This window comes from Camelus dromedarius, chromosome 4 (genome assembly GCF_036321535.1).
Source record: "Camelus dromedarius isolate mCamDro1 chromosome 4, mCamDro1.pat, whole genome shotgun sequence".
NCBI classification, from domain to species: domain Eukaryota; kingdom Metazoa; phylum Chordata; class Mammalia; order Artiodactyla; family Camelidae; genus Camelus; species Camelus dromedarius.
In genome coordinates this window covers 59,251,711-59,265,900 of record NC_087439.1, presented here as the reverse complement: position 1 = coordinate 59,265,900, position 14,190 = coordinate 59,251,711, and the positions used below count along the sequence as shown (strand labels likewise).

The window sequence follows — 14,190 nt, the reverse complement described above, 5'->3', positions numbered from 1 at the left end:
GGCAGCAAATATATGAGACAAACCATTCAGCACTTACCTTCAAGTAGAAATATCCTGAAATATGACATATTACTTCATGAGACCACATGAAAATCTCTTACCTAGGATGGGTATACTCATCTGCTAGTTCATTTTCTTACTCTGTATTTATTAAAATTCCTGTTAAATCACACTCTTTGAGATAATATAGTAGGATTTACCATGAAGTGAAGACAGATTTTGAAGCTGGATGTATTTTTTTCCTTTAATTAATTATAATAGTGCCTCAGAAGTAGTTGGCATATGGCTTATTAAGAAGCAAATCACAAAATGAAACCAATATTTGAAGCTTTTAGAAATTCGATGTTAGTATTAATGCTACCTTCAGTAGGTCATTAATGCCATCAGACAATTGACACACGTAATTATTTAGGAAAGTGATTAGAAAGAATTTCTCCTATGTCTCAATACAGTGCAAACAAATCATACATAAAATTGAGACCAGTAGTATCAAAATTACTAGGATGTGATGGGAATCTGGGGTATAAGCACACAAATTCAATTTATATCAAACACTCCAACTTCTGTCATCTTCTTACTCCTAGTTAATTGAATTTCTAATTAAGTTTACAATACATGAAATTTGATGAAACAGCTCCTAGCAATAAAAGTAGATGACTAGTCCATTAAAGTCTTTAACTGACACTAGTCTTTTGCCATGCATGGAATTTATGTGTGATAAAGTAGTAAATAGTAGAAAGTGCTAGAACTCCATTTATTAGTCACTATGAAAATGACTCTGAGCAATCATTGTGTTAGCTCGATAAAAAAATAGTTCTTTGATCAGAGAAAGACATTGTAAAGGTTTTCTTCACAGAATCTAAAATATGGCCTTCGTTTCTTGCAGGGTCCTCCAGGCCCAGTTGGTCCTTCAGGTAAAGAAGGGAATCCTGGGCCACTTGGGCCCATCGGGCCTCCTGGTGTGCGGGGCAGTGTTGGAGAAGCAGGACCTGAGGTAAAATCACAGAGATTTGTGTGCAAGTGACACTGTTGGTTCCCATAGCTTGGTTTCCATCTAAGGAGTGTCTGTGCAGCATGGACAAAAGACTTAGGGAACTCTGAAAACAAGCCTAAAAATCACGTAAGAGCTTGTGTGTTTAAGAAACTATTTCAAACATTTTAATACAAATTATTCAGAGTATTTAAAATCAGAGTCGAAGCTACACAGGCCTTGACTTCACATGGTATCAGCGAGAGCAGTGGCATGTTATGATTGTATTGTAATTAAAGTTATGAAAATGTTGCTTTGCTTTAAATGGCAATATACTAAAAGTGAGATTTGATGTGTAATCCTTCATGAAAATACTAGAAGTGAAGGGTATGAAATTGAAGTTTGCTGAAAATGATATTCAGAAAGGATTTCAATGAAAACTTTTAATAAAAATTTCAATAGTATCAGCTTGAGGATTATATAAAGCTATAAATTGCTTTACTTAGACTTTGGCTTCTCAGAAACCAAACTTTGGGAAACACTCTCATCTGTCTGCCCTGCATGCACGTATGTATGTGCATCTGTGCGTGTGTGTGCGTGTGTGTGTGTGTGTGTGTGTGTGTGTGAGTCTAGGTGTCCCTCCCTGGTGTTTCTTCCTCTCTGGTCTTATTTTCCTTTTCTTATTTATCCTGTCTCTGCCCTTTATTGGAAATACCATTAAACCAAATATTTATTAATTATCACATGGAAAGAACAGCTTTATCTTTCCTATGGTCAAGAGGAATATTTCCTGTTTGTTTATTTCCCGACTTTAAATGGAGAACAGCTGCAGAATTGGAAGAATTCCTCCGACTTGTGTGGTTCTTGATCGACTTTATTTTGTGGTTTGGTAGTCCCTGATAGAAAAGAAGAAAACCTCTGAGATTAGCATAAAGGAATGCATGGAATCAATTAGTGAGGGAAAAAACAGATCCAACAGTCTGTTGAAGGTGAGGAAGTGCCCCCACTAGAGGCTGAAGCAGCTTATCCAGAGCCGTATAACGAGTGGCAGAGCCGGAAATAGAGCTCCAGCCTCTGACTGCCAAGATGTGCTCCCCACGAGAGGTGTGGGCCACACATCCCATCAGGGTGTTGACAGATTCTCTCAAGTTGCTGAGTTCTTCCTTGGGAAAATGCAGAAGGAAATTTAATAGAGAAGATCCACTTTTCTAGCCTCTGCTGCTTTTTGTGCTTATCTCCCTTTCACTCCCAGTGGTTCTTGTTTGGGAGAAAAAAAGTATGAGAACACCATTTTTTTGATAATGAAAGGGATAACAACAACTTCCTCCAGTTTTGTTTAGTTCAGAGAATTTTGATCTACACACTAAGTGATGCACATAAAAAGATTTCCTGTGGTTCTCCCCTTATTTGGAAATGGGGGGAATTCTCCTGTGGGCGTGTCCTGTGTGTATTTCCTTGGTGTCGATGTGTAGTCTTATGGAACTGGCACCAGCAACTCCTCTGTATCTCCTCATTCAGCTTCTGTCCAGTATTTCCATTTTACATTTTAGTTGCACCTTGCCCCAAATAGTTTGGAAATGAATGTATATATCTACATATTCTTAAGATAAAATTATTACATCTTCAAGGGTAAACATCAAAGCGAATACTTTGTGCTTTGATTTTTACTTTTTTCAGATGCCAACTTGCAGATATCTTGCCTGAAAATGCATCACTTATAATCCTTGGCATGTTACATGTTCACAGGCCAGAACCATCTAGTTAAAAAAAAAAGGAAAGCTTAAGTCACAGATCTCTCAGAACCATCAATTTGGGGCGTTAAATTGTAACTCCCTCTACACCAAGTCCCATCAAGGCCTTTGCGTTCAGTGGAAAAATGAAACCCTCAAAATGTGTTAAATGTATTTCCATTTTTTTTTAAATTAGGGTCCTCCTGGGGAGCCTGGTCCACCTGGCCCTCCCGGCCCCCCTGGCCACCTGACAGCTGCTCTTGGGGATATCATGGGGCATTATGATGAGAGCATGCCGGATCCCCTTCCGGAGTTTACTGAAGATCAGGCAGCTCCCGATGACAAAAACAAAACTGATCCAGGGGTCCACGCTACCCTGAAGTCACTCAGTAGTCAGATTGAAACCATGCGCAGCCCTGACGGCTCTAAAAAGCACCCAGCCCGGACCTGTGATGACCTAAAGCTTTGCCATTCTGCAAAGAAGAGCGGTGAGTAGGCAGCTGCCCATCTGAGCAAAAGCCACTGTTCCTGACATGTTATTTTCAAGTGCACTCCAGTATATTTTACTCACTTTCTACTTAGTGATAGACACAAGAGATAAAACAGTGAATAGTCGCAGACTTTATGGTTTAGTGGTGGGGACAGCCAATGATAAGAAAAATTATGGGATGTAATGATATGTGCTGTAATAGGGGACATATCCGATTAATGATCCAATTTCATTGTGGGAGTTCCTTTCCATCCAGAAGTCTTAAAATATTGAGCATTTTGTGGTGATACATAAATGTAGAGAATACTTGCTTAAGTTAGGTTAAACGTATTTAGTTACCTCAATATTTCTCAAGGATTTAACAGGCTGACATACATAGTTAGATCATCAAGAGGAGAGTGAAGTGTACATTATTTCCCAAATGTATGCGAATGTGGAATTCCTCTCAGGTAGATTCATGTTCTATAAAATCTCACTTCAGTAATCTCTGCTGCAGGATTATGTTATGTAATGTTATAAAATATTTTGGAATTAAATAGTCTTTTTCCCTAGTTGCATAAACCATGCATAAAGTTTGCAAAATTCTATCATTTTGCTTAATCTAATTTAAAGACCTGGAGAAGAGGGAGGGATCCTAGGCCATAGGAATGAGCTATGAAATACTTAAGAATTTCAATTAACGTTGAAATGACATTGACAGGGATAGCTGAAGTTGTTATCTCTGCAGAATAGGCAATTTGATTACCAACTCTATAGTCTACAGCCCACTGCCAAATAAATGTGCCTTCATTTCATTTAAAATGCAGTTTTAATACATATTTTATACATAGATACATATATTATATATTTTATACATATTTTACATGATACTGTGACATAAATTATATATATACATATATAAATATACATGTATTATATATAGATATTTTGTATATTTTACATATGTACATTTTATATATATATATACACAAATGTGTATATAGAGATATATGCACAAAAATATTTGTGTGTGTGTATTTATTTGACTGTATATCTAGCACCAAGCACTCACTTGGTAGTGCCTGCTTCAAAAATCTCTTATCCTTGAGAAGATCAATTTTAAATAGAGCCAGTGAGATAATTCATAGCATTCTAATTGCAGTTTGACTCATTTACTTACTTTATTCATATTTTTGACAATACATTATTTTATTACATCCCATTATTATTTGTTTTAAAATATTGGCTTTATAAATTTAATGCAAACACATTCACTTTGGCAAAGTCACTTACTCACTATGGATTATCTTTTTGGTATGGTTTATCTCATCCATAAGATAGCTATAATGATATTTCTTTCACATGTATGTTTTGAGCCTTGGGTACATTCGACAAGGTGCTTTAGAACGGGCCTGGCATGTATAAAGGACCCAAATACATGACAGTTACTTTTTTCCCTAGGTGCAGAGTATTTCCTTAACTGGGATTCTCTCTTAAAAGAGTTTTTAATCAATGGGTGCATATTTTTAAACCCTCTTGTTAATTCTCTTAGAGACTCATAATCGTGTTTGAAATTCTTTTTATTTAGCAAATATTTTTCTTTTGGAAAAATAGGTGAGTACTGGATTGATCCTAACCAGGGATCTGCTGAAGATGCAATCAAAGTTTACTGCAACATGGAAACAGGAGAAACATGTATTTCGGCAAACCCATCCAGTGTGCCACGTAAAACCTGGTGGGCCAGCAAGTCTCCTGACCATAAGCCTATTTGGTATGGTCTTGATATGAATAGAGGATCTCAGGTAATTTCATATGCTTACTTAAAATTGTATTCATTGCTTGTCATTACTTACTATATTTTAGTATTTATTCAGGACTATGCTGTTATTTTTTGACCAAGTTTATTTTATCATGTTAATTTTGCAGTCACATATTCTCATTAGTTAAAATTGTAATATCCTTGCATAAATGTTACTATGAGTTAAATTAACATAAATTTTGAATGTGACATTTTAAATTATTTTTCCCATTGATGGAATGCACAAAAGTAATTATTTTTCATGTAAACTCCTTTAGTGCATGTGACACTGACCGTGGAGTGAGGGGATCTTGCCATAGTTGAAAGACAGGAATTATGCTTAGCATCCAGACCTAGATGACTCAGACCAGGATCTCTTACTGCCTTTGGGACTTTGGGAAGTCACTTAACCTTTTGGAGTGTCTGTTTTGCCATTTTAAAGTGAGGGTGTCTATATAAATTGATTTGTATATTATCTAGTATTTGGCTAGTGGTGGGTAAATATTAGATAATTACTATAATGGTATTTTTAATAATTGAGTCACTTTGTAAACTTTGTAGTATTACTTAAACTTAAGATATTTTTCTAATTATGTAAATTGTATTAATATTTTTCTAAGTCCAGCCCCCTGTTTCCTTCACGGTCCAGTATTTGGATTCTTACCCAGCCTTGCCGCTTCCTGTTGCTATCTGACTATTTCATTCCAAATTTCCTTATGGCAGCTGAACTCAAATTTTCTTCTCAGCTCTGCTCCTGACTTTTCTCAGAACTCATATTCATAATCAGCATGATAGGAGGACACTGTGGGTGTGTGCAGGATATACTAGAATCTATCATTATTTAATGAACAGGAAACCTAAAAGCTTAAATATACCTAATTGAAATGTAATTTAGTTGTTATATCATGTAGAAGGCTCAAACAGGAGCATTGAAAATAAAGCTGGACATAGATGAGTAGGAAACATCTTGTAAGAAACTATTTTTGATTATTTGTTTTTGTTAGCTGATGGAAAATTTCTAATTCATATTTCCTACAAATATATAACAGTTGGGTTAAAAAAGATTTTATACCAATAGTTAAGTCCTTATTCTTATTATAATTAGCAATAAAAACAATGAGGTATTTTTGATACATGATTAAACAGCCAGGCCTGTGCTCAAGTATATAACTTCTTCTAAAAAGTGATATTCAAGATTTTTAAAAACAAAACAAAGAAGCAAATTTAAAAACACTTGAATTTTCTCTGATAAGTTATAATTATCTTTGGTTTCATACCACTTATTTGGGGTAATAAGGAGACAAAAGTTCTAACTTGTGAATGTTCATATAAATTTTAAGATTTTTTTGTAGAATATATTATTATATGAAAGAATAAAAGTAATACTCTTCAAAATTAATTTTTCTGAGATCAACACACACACAGTGCTATGAAACTCATCAGTATTACATATATTGGGACCCAGGGATGGCCACCCAAGATATGCTTCAATGCCATATTGATTTTTTAAATTAAAGTGGCTTAAGAAATGGTTGATGCAAGAAGGACACTTTGACCCTCCTCTTTGTCTTCCTGAAAGCAGAAAATAAATCTCCCATGTGAAAGGTGCCCTTCCTGTACTGGGAGGTAGAAAGACGGCCTTATCACCAGAGATAGGGAATTCAGAGCTGAGAAGCCTACACAAACAAACCTTACTACTTTTTTACTAATTTATTCCCCAAGCCCAAACTTTAAATTCCTTACTACTTAAGCACCCAAACCTAAGTTTCTTTGTTCTGTCAACTCTCAAATTTATTGTTTCTTTGTCTGAAAAAGTATAAAATCTTCCTGCTTTGGCCACTTCCTGGGTCCCATTTCTGAGACCTTCGTGTCATGAATTAAAGTTGTTTCTTTTTCTCCTGTTAATCTGTCTTGTGTTAGTTTTATTAGCCCAGCCACGAGAACTCAAGAGGAGTAGACACTGTTATAACAAAGACTCTTTGTTTTTCTAGTTTGTTTATGGAGACCACCAATCACCTAATGCAGCCATTACCCAAATGACCTTCTTGCGCCTTTTATCGAAAGAAGCCTCCCAGAACATTACTTACATCTGTAAAAACAGTGTAGGATACATGGATGATCAAGCTAAGAACCTCAAGAAAGCTGTGGTTCTCAAAGGGTCAAATGACTTAGACATCAAAGCAGAGGGAAACATTAGATTCAGATACATTGTTCTTCACGATACTTGTTCTGTAAGTACTTTTGATCCATATTGATCTGGTTGAATAAAAATTTGTTTTGTTAAAAACACAGACATGGCACCAGAAGTGGGGGCAATTTCCCCCTGTATATAAATGCAACAGCAGTTTGTTTATAGTTGTTCCTTAGGATAAACTTGAATACGGTTAGGACATGAAGCATAGTAGAGGTTTTACTATAAAACCAGAAAGAAAGGACTGGATCTCTACAGCTGTTCTGCAAACTCACCTTAGTTCTTCTGCAAGTTACATAATTTACTTAATCTCAGTCCCATGCTTAAAATTCCTTGATTCTAAAAATATATAATCAGTCTGAGATACCTTATATTTTTTAGTGATTGTTATGCTTCCCCTTTGAATATCTAGATATAAAAAAGGAAAATATTTAATGATGAATTATGGTTTCACTTGTGAAATCCAAAAAAGCCTTTTATAAGTTTATGTAGTTAGTGACCATTTGGGAAGCTCCAATAGAACAAAGGGCTTTTCCTCTATTTAAAGCATGAGAGGAATGCCTGCGAGGGACGCCAGTACCTCACTCATGTCAGCAGTGCTCTTACTTTTAAGTAGTGCTCTAAAAATCATTGCTTTTATGTTATAAAAACTGGTTTGGAAGTTGCTGTCTAACCTCTTTGGAATGATTTGTATCTACTGTTAACCCATTGCACCACTGAATTTCAGAAACGAAATGGAAATGTGGGCAAGACCATCTTTGAATATAGAACACAGAATGTGGCTCGCTTGCCCATCATAGATCTTGCCCCTGTGGATGTTGGCAGCACAGACCAAGAGTTTGGCATTGAAATTGGGCCAGTTTGTTTTGTGTAAAGCAAGCCGAGATACACCGACAATGAGCACCACCCCCGCCACCAGTGACCACCACCGTTCACAAGACTCTGACTGTTTGAAGCTGATCCTGAGACTCTTGAAGTAATGGCTGATTCTGCATCAGCATTGTATATATGGTCTTAAGTGCCTGGCCTTATCCTTCAGAATATTTATTTTACTTACAATCCTCAAGTTTTAATTGATTTAAAATATTTTTTCAATACAGCAGTTTAGGTTTAAGATGACCAATGACAGTGACCACCTTTAAAAAAAAAGTAAACTGATTGAATAAATAAATCTCCGTTTTCTTCAATTTATTTCAATATAATGACAAAGTTGCTTAGTATTTATGAGAAAATTCTTCTTCCTGGCAAGTAGCTTAAAGAGTGGGGTATGTGAAACCACAACACATGTTTATTTCACATGGCTGCAGTTTGAAAAATAGAAGGTAGTGCCCTGTTGTGACCTCTCATTCCCAGATAATCAATTAGAAATGAAATCAAAATATTTATTCTTGTGATTGAAACCCACATGCATGTCTTGATATTGTATGACTAACACAGAGAGGCTTTAAAGAGAACCATAAAAAAATCAGTTTCTCATTGTCTTAAATGGAACTTTTAAATAATATATATTCAGTGGAATTTCTACAAAAAAAGTGATCTTTAATTTTTGTAAAGTGTGGTAAATCTAGGTTTTTTTCTCATTCAAATTTAAAGCTACCTTTCCCTCTTGACTCAATTTATCAATATAGATAGAAATTAAAGGAGTATACCTTTGAATACATTCGCACTTTCTTGTTTAAGAAGCATTGAATGCAAAATAATTTCCATAGAACTTTATAAACATATATTCAGGACCCAAAGTTGAGAGTCTTCCACATGTATAATCTCATCTTCCTGAAGCCTATAATGAAGAAAAAGATTTAGAAACTCAGAGTTGTGGAGCTGACTCTAATCAAATGTGATGATTGGAATGAGAACATCTGGCCTTTGAACTCTCATAGGAAAAATGACCCAATATTTCTTAGCATGAGCTACCTCATCTCTGGAAGCTGGGATGGACTTACTATTCTTGTTTATATGTTAGATTCTAAAAGGTGCTATGCTTCTGTGATCATTCCAAGACTGGAGATAGGCAGGGCTAAAATGTATTATTATTATTATTCCTTTAATGATGGTGCTAAAATTCCTTCTATAAAAATTCTTAAAAATAAAGATGGTTTCATCGATACCATTTGTGAAAACATAACTGTTAGACTTCCCGCTTCGGAAAGAAGGAGCATTGTTCCAGTGCCTTTTCACTGTTCATCTGTCATACTGTATCTGGAATGTTTTGTAATACTTGCATGTTTCTTAGACTAGAACATGTAGGTCCCCTTATGTCTCAAGGATTTTTTTTTTCCTTAATTGCATTTGTTGGCTCCATTTTTATTTTTTCCTTAAAAATAAACAGCTGGGACCATCCCAAAGGACAAGCCATGCACACAACTTTAGTCATGTATCTCTGCAAAGCATTGAATTAAATGCACGCTTTTGTCATGTCAATGGTTTTCGTTTTGTGGAATTCCTTTGAACATCTTAGATCCGTTTCATTTTCAGTGATGAATAGTAAGGTGTTGTGGTATTCTTTGTTTGCCATGTGTTTAAAAGACAAAACAACAAATACCTTTCATCATGTAGATACTGTCTTATCATGAAAATCAATTAGTAACATCACTCACAAAGGCAGCATGACACTAATGATCACTGTCTATGCCCTTAAAAAAATCTCAGGGTAGTAACTATTGGTAAAAAGAGAAAAGCAACTGATTTTTCATGGCTGAATAAACTGTGATAATAAAATGTTATGTCTCAGTGTATCACATATGAATTTAGCCTGAATGTTTTCAGAGTTTTACTTTCAGTATTTATTTCACAATATTGGTTTTCCTCAAATTGGTTGTTACTTGAGCTCCACATCTTGAATTTGAATATTTGAATATGTATATACCTAAAGATTTGTGAGTTTTGTTTGTATTACAACATCCTTCAAATCCAACCAATATAAGCCATACAAGTTCAGCTAGATGAGCTAGAAGTATGTGGTGATTCTCTTAAGTCAAAAGCACAAATGATTTCCAGCTATTGAAATGCCACTTATTTGGAACTCAGGAATGTTACAAATAAAAGGCTGCCCCAGACCATTCCAGAAGCCTGCAAATTTCTTGCCTGAGTTCTAGATCTATTGGTCCCACTAGACATGTGTACTTCTTTTCTTCGTGTCCAACAGACACCTCAAACTCAACGTGATCAAGAATGAAATAATCTACATCTGGGGAGGATGATGACATTCATTTATGATGAATTTATTTAAAAATACAAATGAAAATTCCTCCAAATTAGCAGAAATGAATAAAAAGAAGAAAAATAGCAAAGAAAGCACACAAAAAAATCCCAAACTCATAACAAAATTTGGCACATTATGGCCAGTTACAATATAATTCCAAATTGAAAAGAGATTCAAAGAAATGATAGACAATATTTCTTCTCAAAAGAATGATGTTATCTGGCAGAAAGCAAGTGCAAAAAATTCTGGGGGAAACAAACGCTGATTAGAACCACCTCACTTAGCGTCCCTATCCCACCATGAATAAAGAGCAATGCAAGATAACTCTTTCCTTTGAAATTATTAAGTTTTTAGGAGAGACCAAGAATAATCATTTAAAAGCTAATGTTGGGGCTGAGGTCCAACAGTGGAAACCCCAAGGCAATGATACTGTGAAGACAACCAAAAACCTACGGGGGAGGGACATGTCATTAGGCTGATTTTTTTATCAGACTGGTGGCTTACCTGTGGGAGCCCGTGATTGGGTTAACAAATTGTAACACATCCCAGCCGCTATCTCCTTAAAGAAGATGTGCTTAGTAACTGCCTTGAGGTTTTAGCAGTGACCCAGGCTCCCGGCTATAAACGCTGGGCGTGCCTGCTGTTAGTCTTCTATCCCCAAAACAGCCGTGGGCTGGAATGGTGAACAACTTATAAAAAGCTGCAGACTCAGAGGTGAGAAGGCTGGTTAGCCAGTGACGGGTAAGATCCCCTGAGGAGGGCAACCTAAGACAGGCACAGCCGCCTGAGTCCAAGTTGTTAAGCAGCTGATTCTCATACGTTCCGCCCTGATAAGCTGACAGGCTCAACAGGAACATGATTCACCAAAAAGGTCTTCTGACCTTGAGCCAAACACCAACAATAAACAAAGCCTTTGTACTCATTGGATCCCACCCTGTCCTTCCCTAAATTCCTGCATTCCTCCTTTGATTATACACAATAAATATGGGAGATTTGAGAGGCTGGTGGAGTTGGCTCCCAACTCCCTCTCACAATGGTGATAAACCCACACTTAACCAAGAGCAGCTTTTCTTCTCAGCCTCCTTTATCAACGCATCATTTTATTCAATTTTCAAGTCCTTTAGGTGCCAGCATTCCCCAGGGACCAGTCTTTTTCTCTTTACCCTCACACTTAATACTCTCATCACCAGCCCTATATCCATGGTCCATGGCTTTAATTACTACCTAATGTCAATAGCTTCTATGTATATATACAACCCAAATCTCTCCTGGGAGCTCAAGAAATGCATTTTAACTTACCATCTTCAAATGGATTTCAGAGGTACTTGTAGTTGATTATGTTAAAGAAAATTATATTCATTTCTCCAAGCTGATTTATGTTCTGTGTTCCCTATCTCAGGCAGTAGCCTTATCATTCATCCACTTAGGTGGGTCAGAAAACTGGTAGTCTTTTTTTTTTTTTTTTTAATTGAAGTATAGTCAGTTACAATGTATCAATTTCTGGTGTACAGCACAATGTCCCAGTCATGCATATACATACATATATTCATCTTCATATTCTTCTTCATTAAAGATTATTACAAGATACTGAATATAATTCCTTGTGCTATACAAAAGATATTTGTTGTCTTTTTAAAATCAATTTTTATCTATACTGGAAGGGATAAATTTGGGAATTTCAGATTTGCAAATGTTAGCCTGATAGTCATTCTTGTCACCTCTCTCCCCCTTACCATGCCAGAATCCTGGCATTGCTAAGTGTTTTCAGTTTTGCCTCCTAAATGTTCCTGCAGGCCACACCCTTTGCTCCATCTCCACTGCCACTGTCCTAGTCCACATCATCGTTATTTCTCACCTGAGTCTTCAAAAAGGTTTTCAGGCATCCATTCTTGCCCTTGTCTGATTCTTTCTTCCCACGAAAGCCAGAGCAATCATTCTGAAATTGTCACCTCACTCTTCACCCCTCCACACAACACACACACACACACACACACACACACACACTCTCTCTCTCTTTCCCTCTCTCTCTCTCTCTCTCTCTCTCTCTCGTTTTACAAAGCTTCAGTGGTATCTTCTAGGGTAAAGACAAAAATATTTAAACTCTGTGAGGCTCTGTCTGGCATGACCTGACTTCCTGCCTAATTCTCAGGCTTGATTTTACCACCATCTGCCTTACTCTCTGCTCCACACACAATGAATTTCTCTCCATTTACTAAAAGCCAGAGTCCCCATCCTGTCAAAATCCATTTGCATTTCTATGTCTTTTCCCAGTTTCCTTGTACTCATCTTTAGATCTCTGTTCACTACTGCCTCCTCACAAAATTTTCCCAGACTCCTCACCCTTCACTACCTCCCAAATTAGAGATTATGTCTCCCATTATAAATTTTCTTGGTACCCAGTATTTTCCCCTTATAGCACACATTATTATGCTTTCTATATTTGCATGATTATTTGATTAGTGTCAGTCTTCTCTATTAATTGCTTTTGTTACAAGGGCAGGGGCTTACAAAGGACCATCAACATACTGCTTGGTACTTGGTCAAAATACATTCACTGATTGAATGATGAAAAAATGCATACTGGGTAACTGGAAAAGTATATTTAGAGAAGATTCATACTTGATTTATGTGCAAATGTGAAGCACCTATCATTATTACTACTGTATTAGGATTACTGTTTCTATTAATATTACTGGATAGAAAACATAATAGAAGAAATGATTCTTTCCACAAAGGCAATAACAACACACAACACTAAGGACTTGACAAGACATTTATAGAACCCAATTGAAAAAAACTATAACTCTTGACTGAGAAACATAAGATAAAAATGGGATAATTGTGTCTTTTTCTCACACAGGGAAGCTCAATATTTTATAAATGTAATTCTTTTTCCTAAATTAATACATAAATTATGTACAACCTTAATCAAACTCTCTATAGGATATTAGAAGCATAGAACATGATAAACCCATTTGAAAACTTACTGGAATTAAAAAATATGCATGTAAGAAGAGTGATAAGGAACTCCCCCAAAATTGAAAGGATAAGTGAAGATAGGTCATTGTTCCCACTAGATATGAAAAAATAATAAAAGTCTACTAACCTTGGTGAAAGAAGAGTAGAAATGAATCTAAGTAGCTATATCAGAATTTGTTGTATAATTAAATTAATTCTCAATTTAATATTCAATAAATGATATTACAGTTGGTTGGTAGACATTTAAAAGACTGTTTCCTTCCTAAATCCTTATACCAAAACATTTCCCAAATGGACTGAATATTTCGATTAAAAAAACTCTAAATATACTATTAATATAAATTTTGGGTAGTTTAATAATACAGGAATGGTAATGAAAACAAATATGTAAATAACAAAGTAAAATGTTGAATGATCAGATTCTAAAATTTAAAGTCCATGTTTTAAATATATGTTATAAAACTCTCAGTAAGTATGCTTATGAGGTTGTTCAAACTGGGAAAATGTAATAACTGACAGAAAAGACTTCATATACTTTACTTGCAAAATGCCCTTAAAAATCAGTACAAGAGAGCAAAAGTATGCAAAATTCTTTATAAATAACTCAGAAAAGCCATAATATAAAGGCCAATAAATATGTAAAATGTGTGCAATATCACTAGAACTAAAAATGCAACCAAAGCAGTAAGATATTAAATTCCATCGATCAGAATCTGACAAATATTAACATGTTTGATTGTGTTTGGTGTAAAAGGAGAGGCAGGACAACACACATCTACTGTCTGTCTGTTTTCCCCATTGGCTGTGGAAAGTAGAGTTAAAGTTGTTTTATCAAATTAGTTTACTCAGAG

At 35.6% G+C, this 14,190-nt stretch overlaps 1 protein-coding gene across 3 annotated transcripts in view; it reads left to right on the top strand.

The window, feature by feature from the left end:
- COL5A2 (collagen type V alpha 2 chain) overlaps positions 1 to 9,579 on the top strand; it is a 288,262-nt gene extending 278,683 nt beyond the window's left edge. For all 3 annotated transcript variants that reach the window (XM_064484975.1, XM_031451781.2, XM_031451780.2), the window contains 5 exons: positions 887 to 994; positions 2,897 to 3,188; positions 4,784 to 4,971; positions 6,959 to 7,198; positions 7,886 to 9,579. In XM_064484975.1, coding sequence (XP_064341045.1) covers positions 887 to 994; positions 2,897 to 3,188; positions 4,784 to 4,971; positions 6,959 to 7,198; positions 7,886 to 8,032 — 975 coding nt within the window. In that variant the 3' untranslated portion in view covers positions 8,033 to 9,579. The remainder of the gene's footprint in view (positions 1 to 886; positions 995 to 2,896; positions 3,189 to 4,783; positions 4,972 to 6,958; positions 7,199 to 7,885) is intronic.
- The last annotated feature ends 4,611 nt before the right edge of the window (positions 9,580 to 14,190 follow it).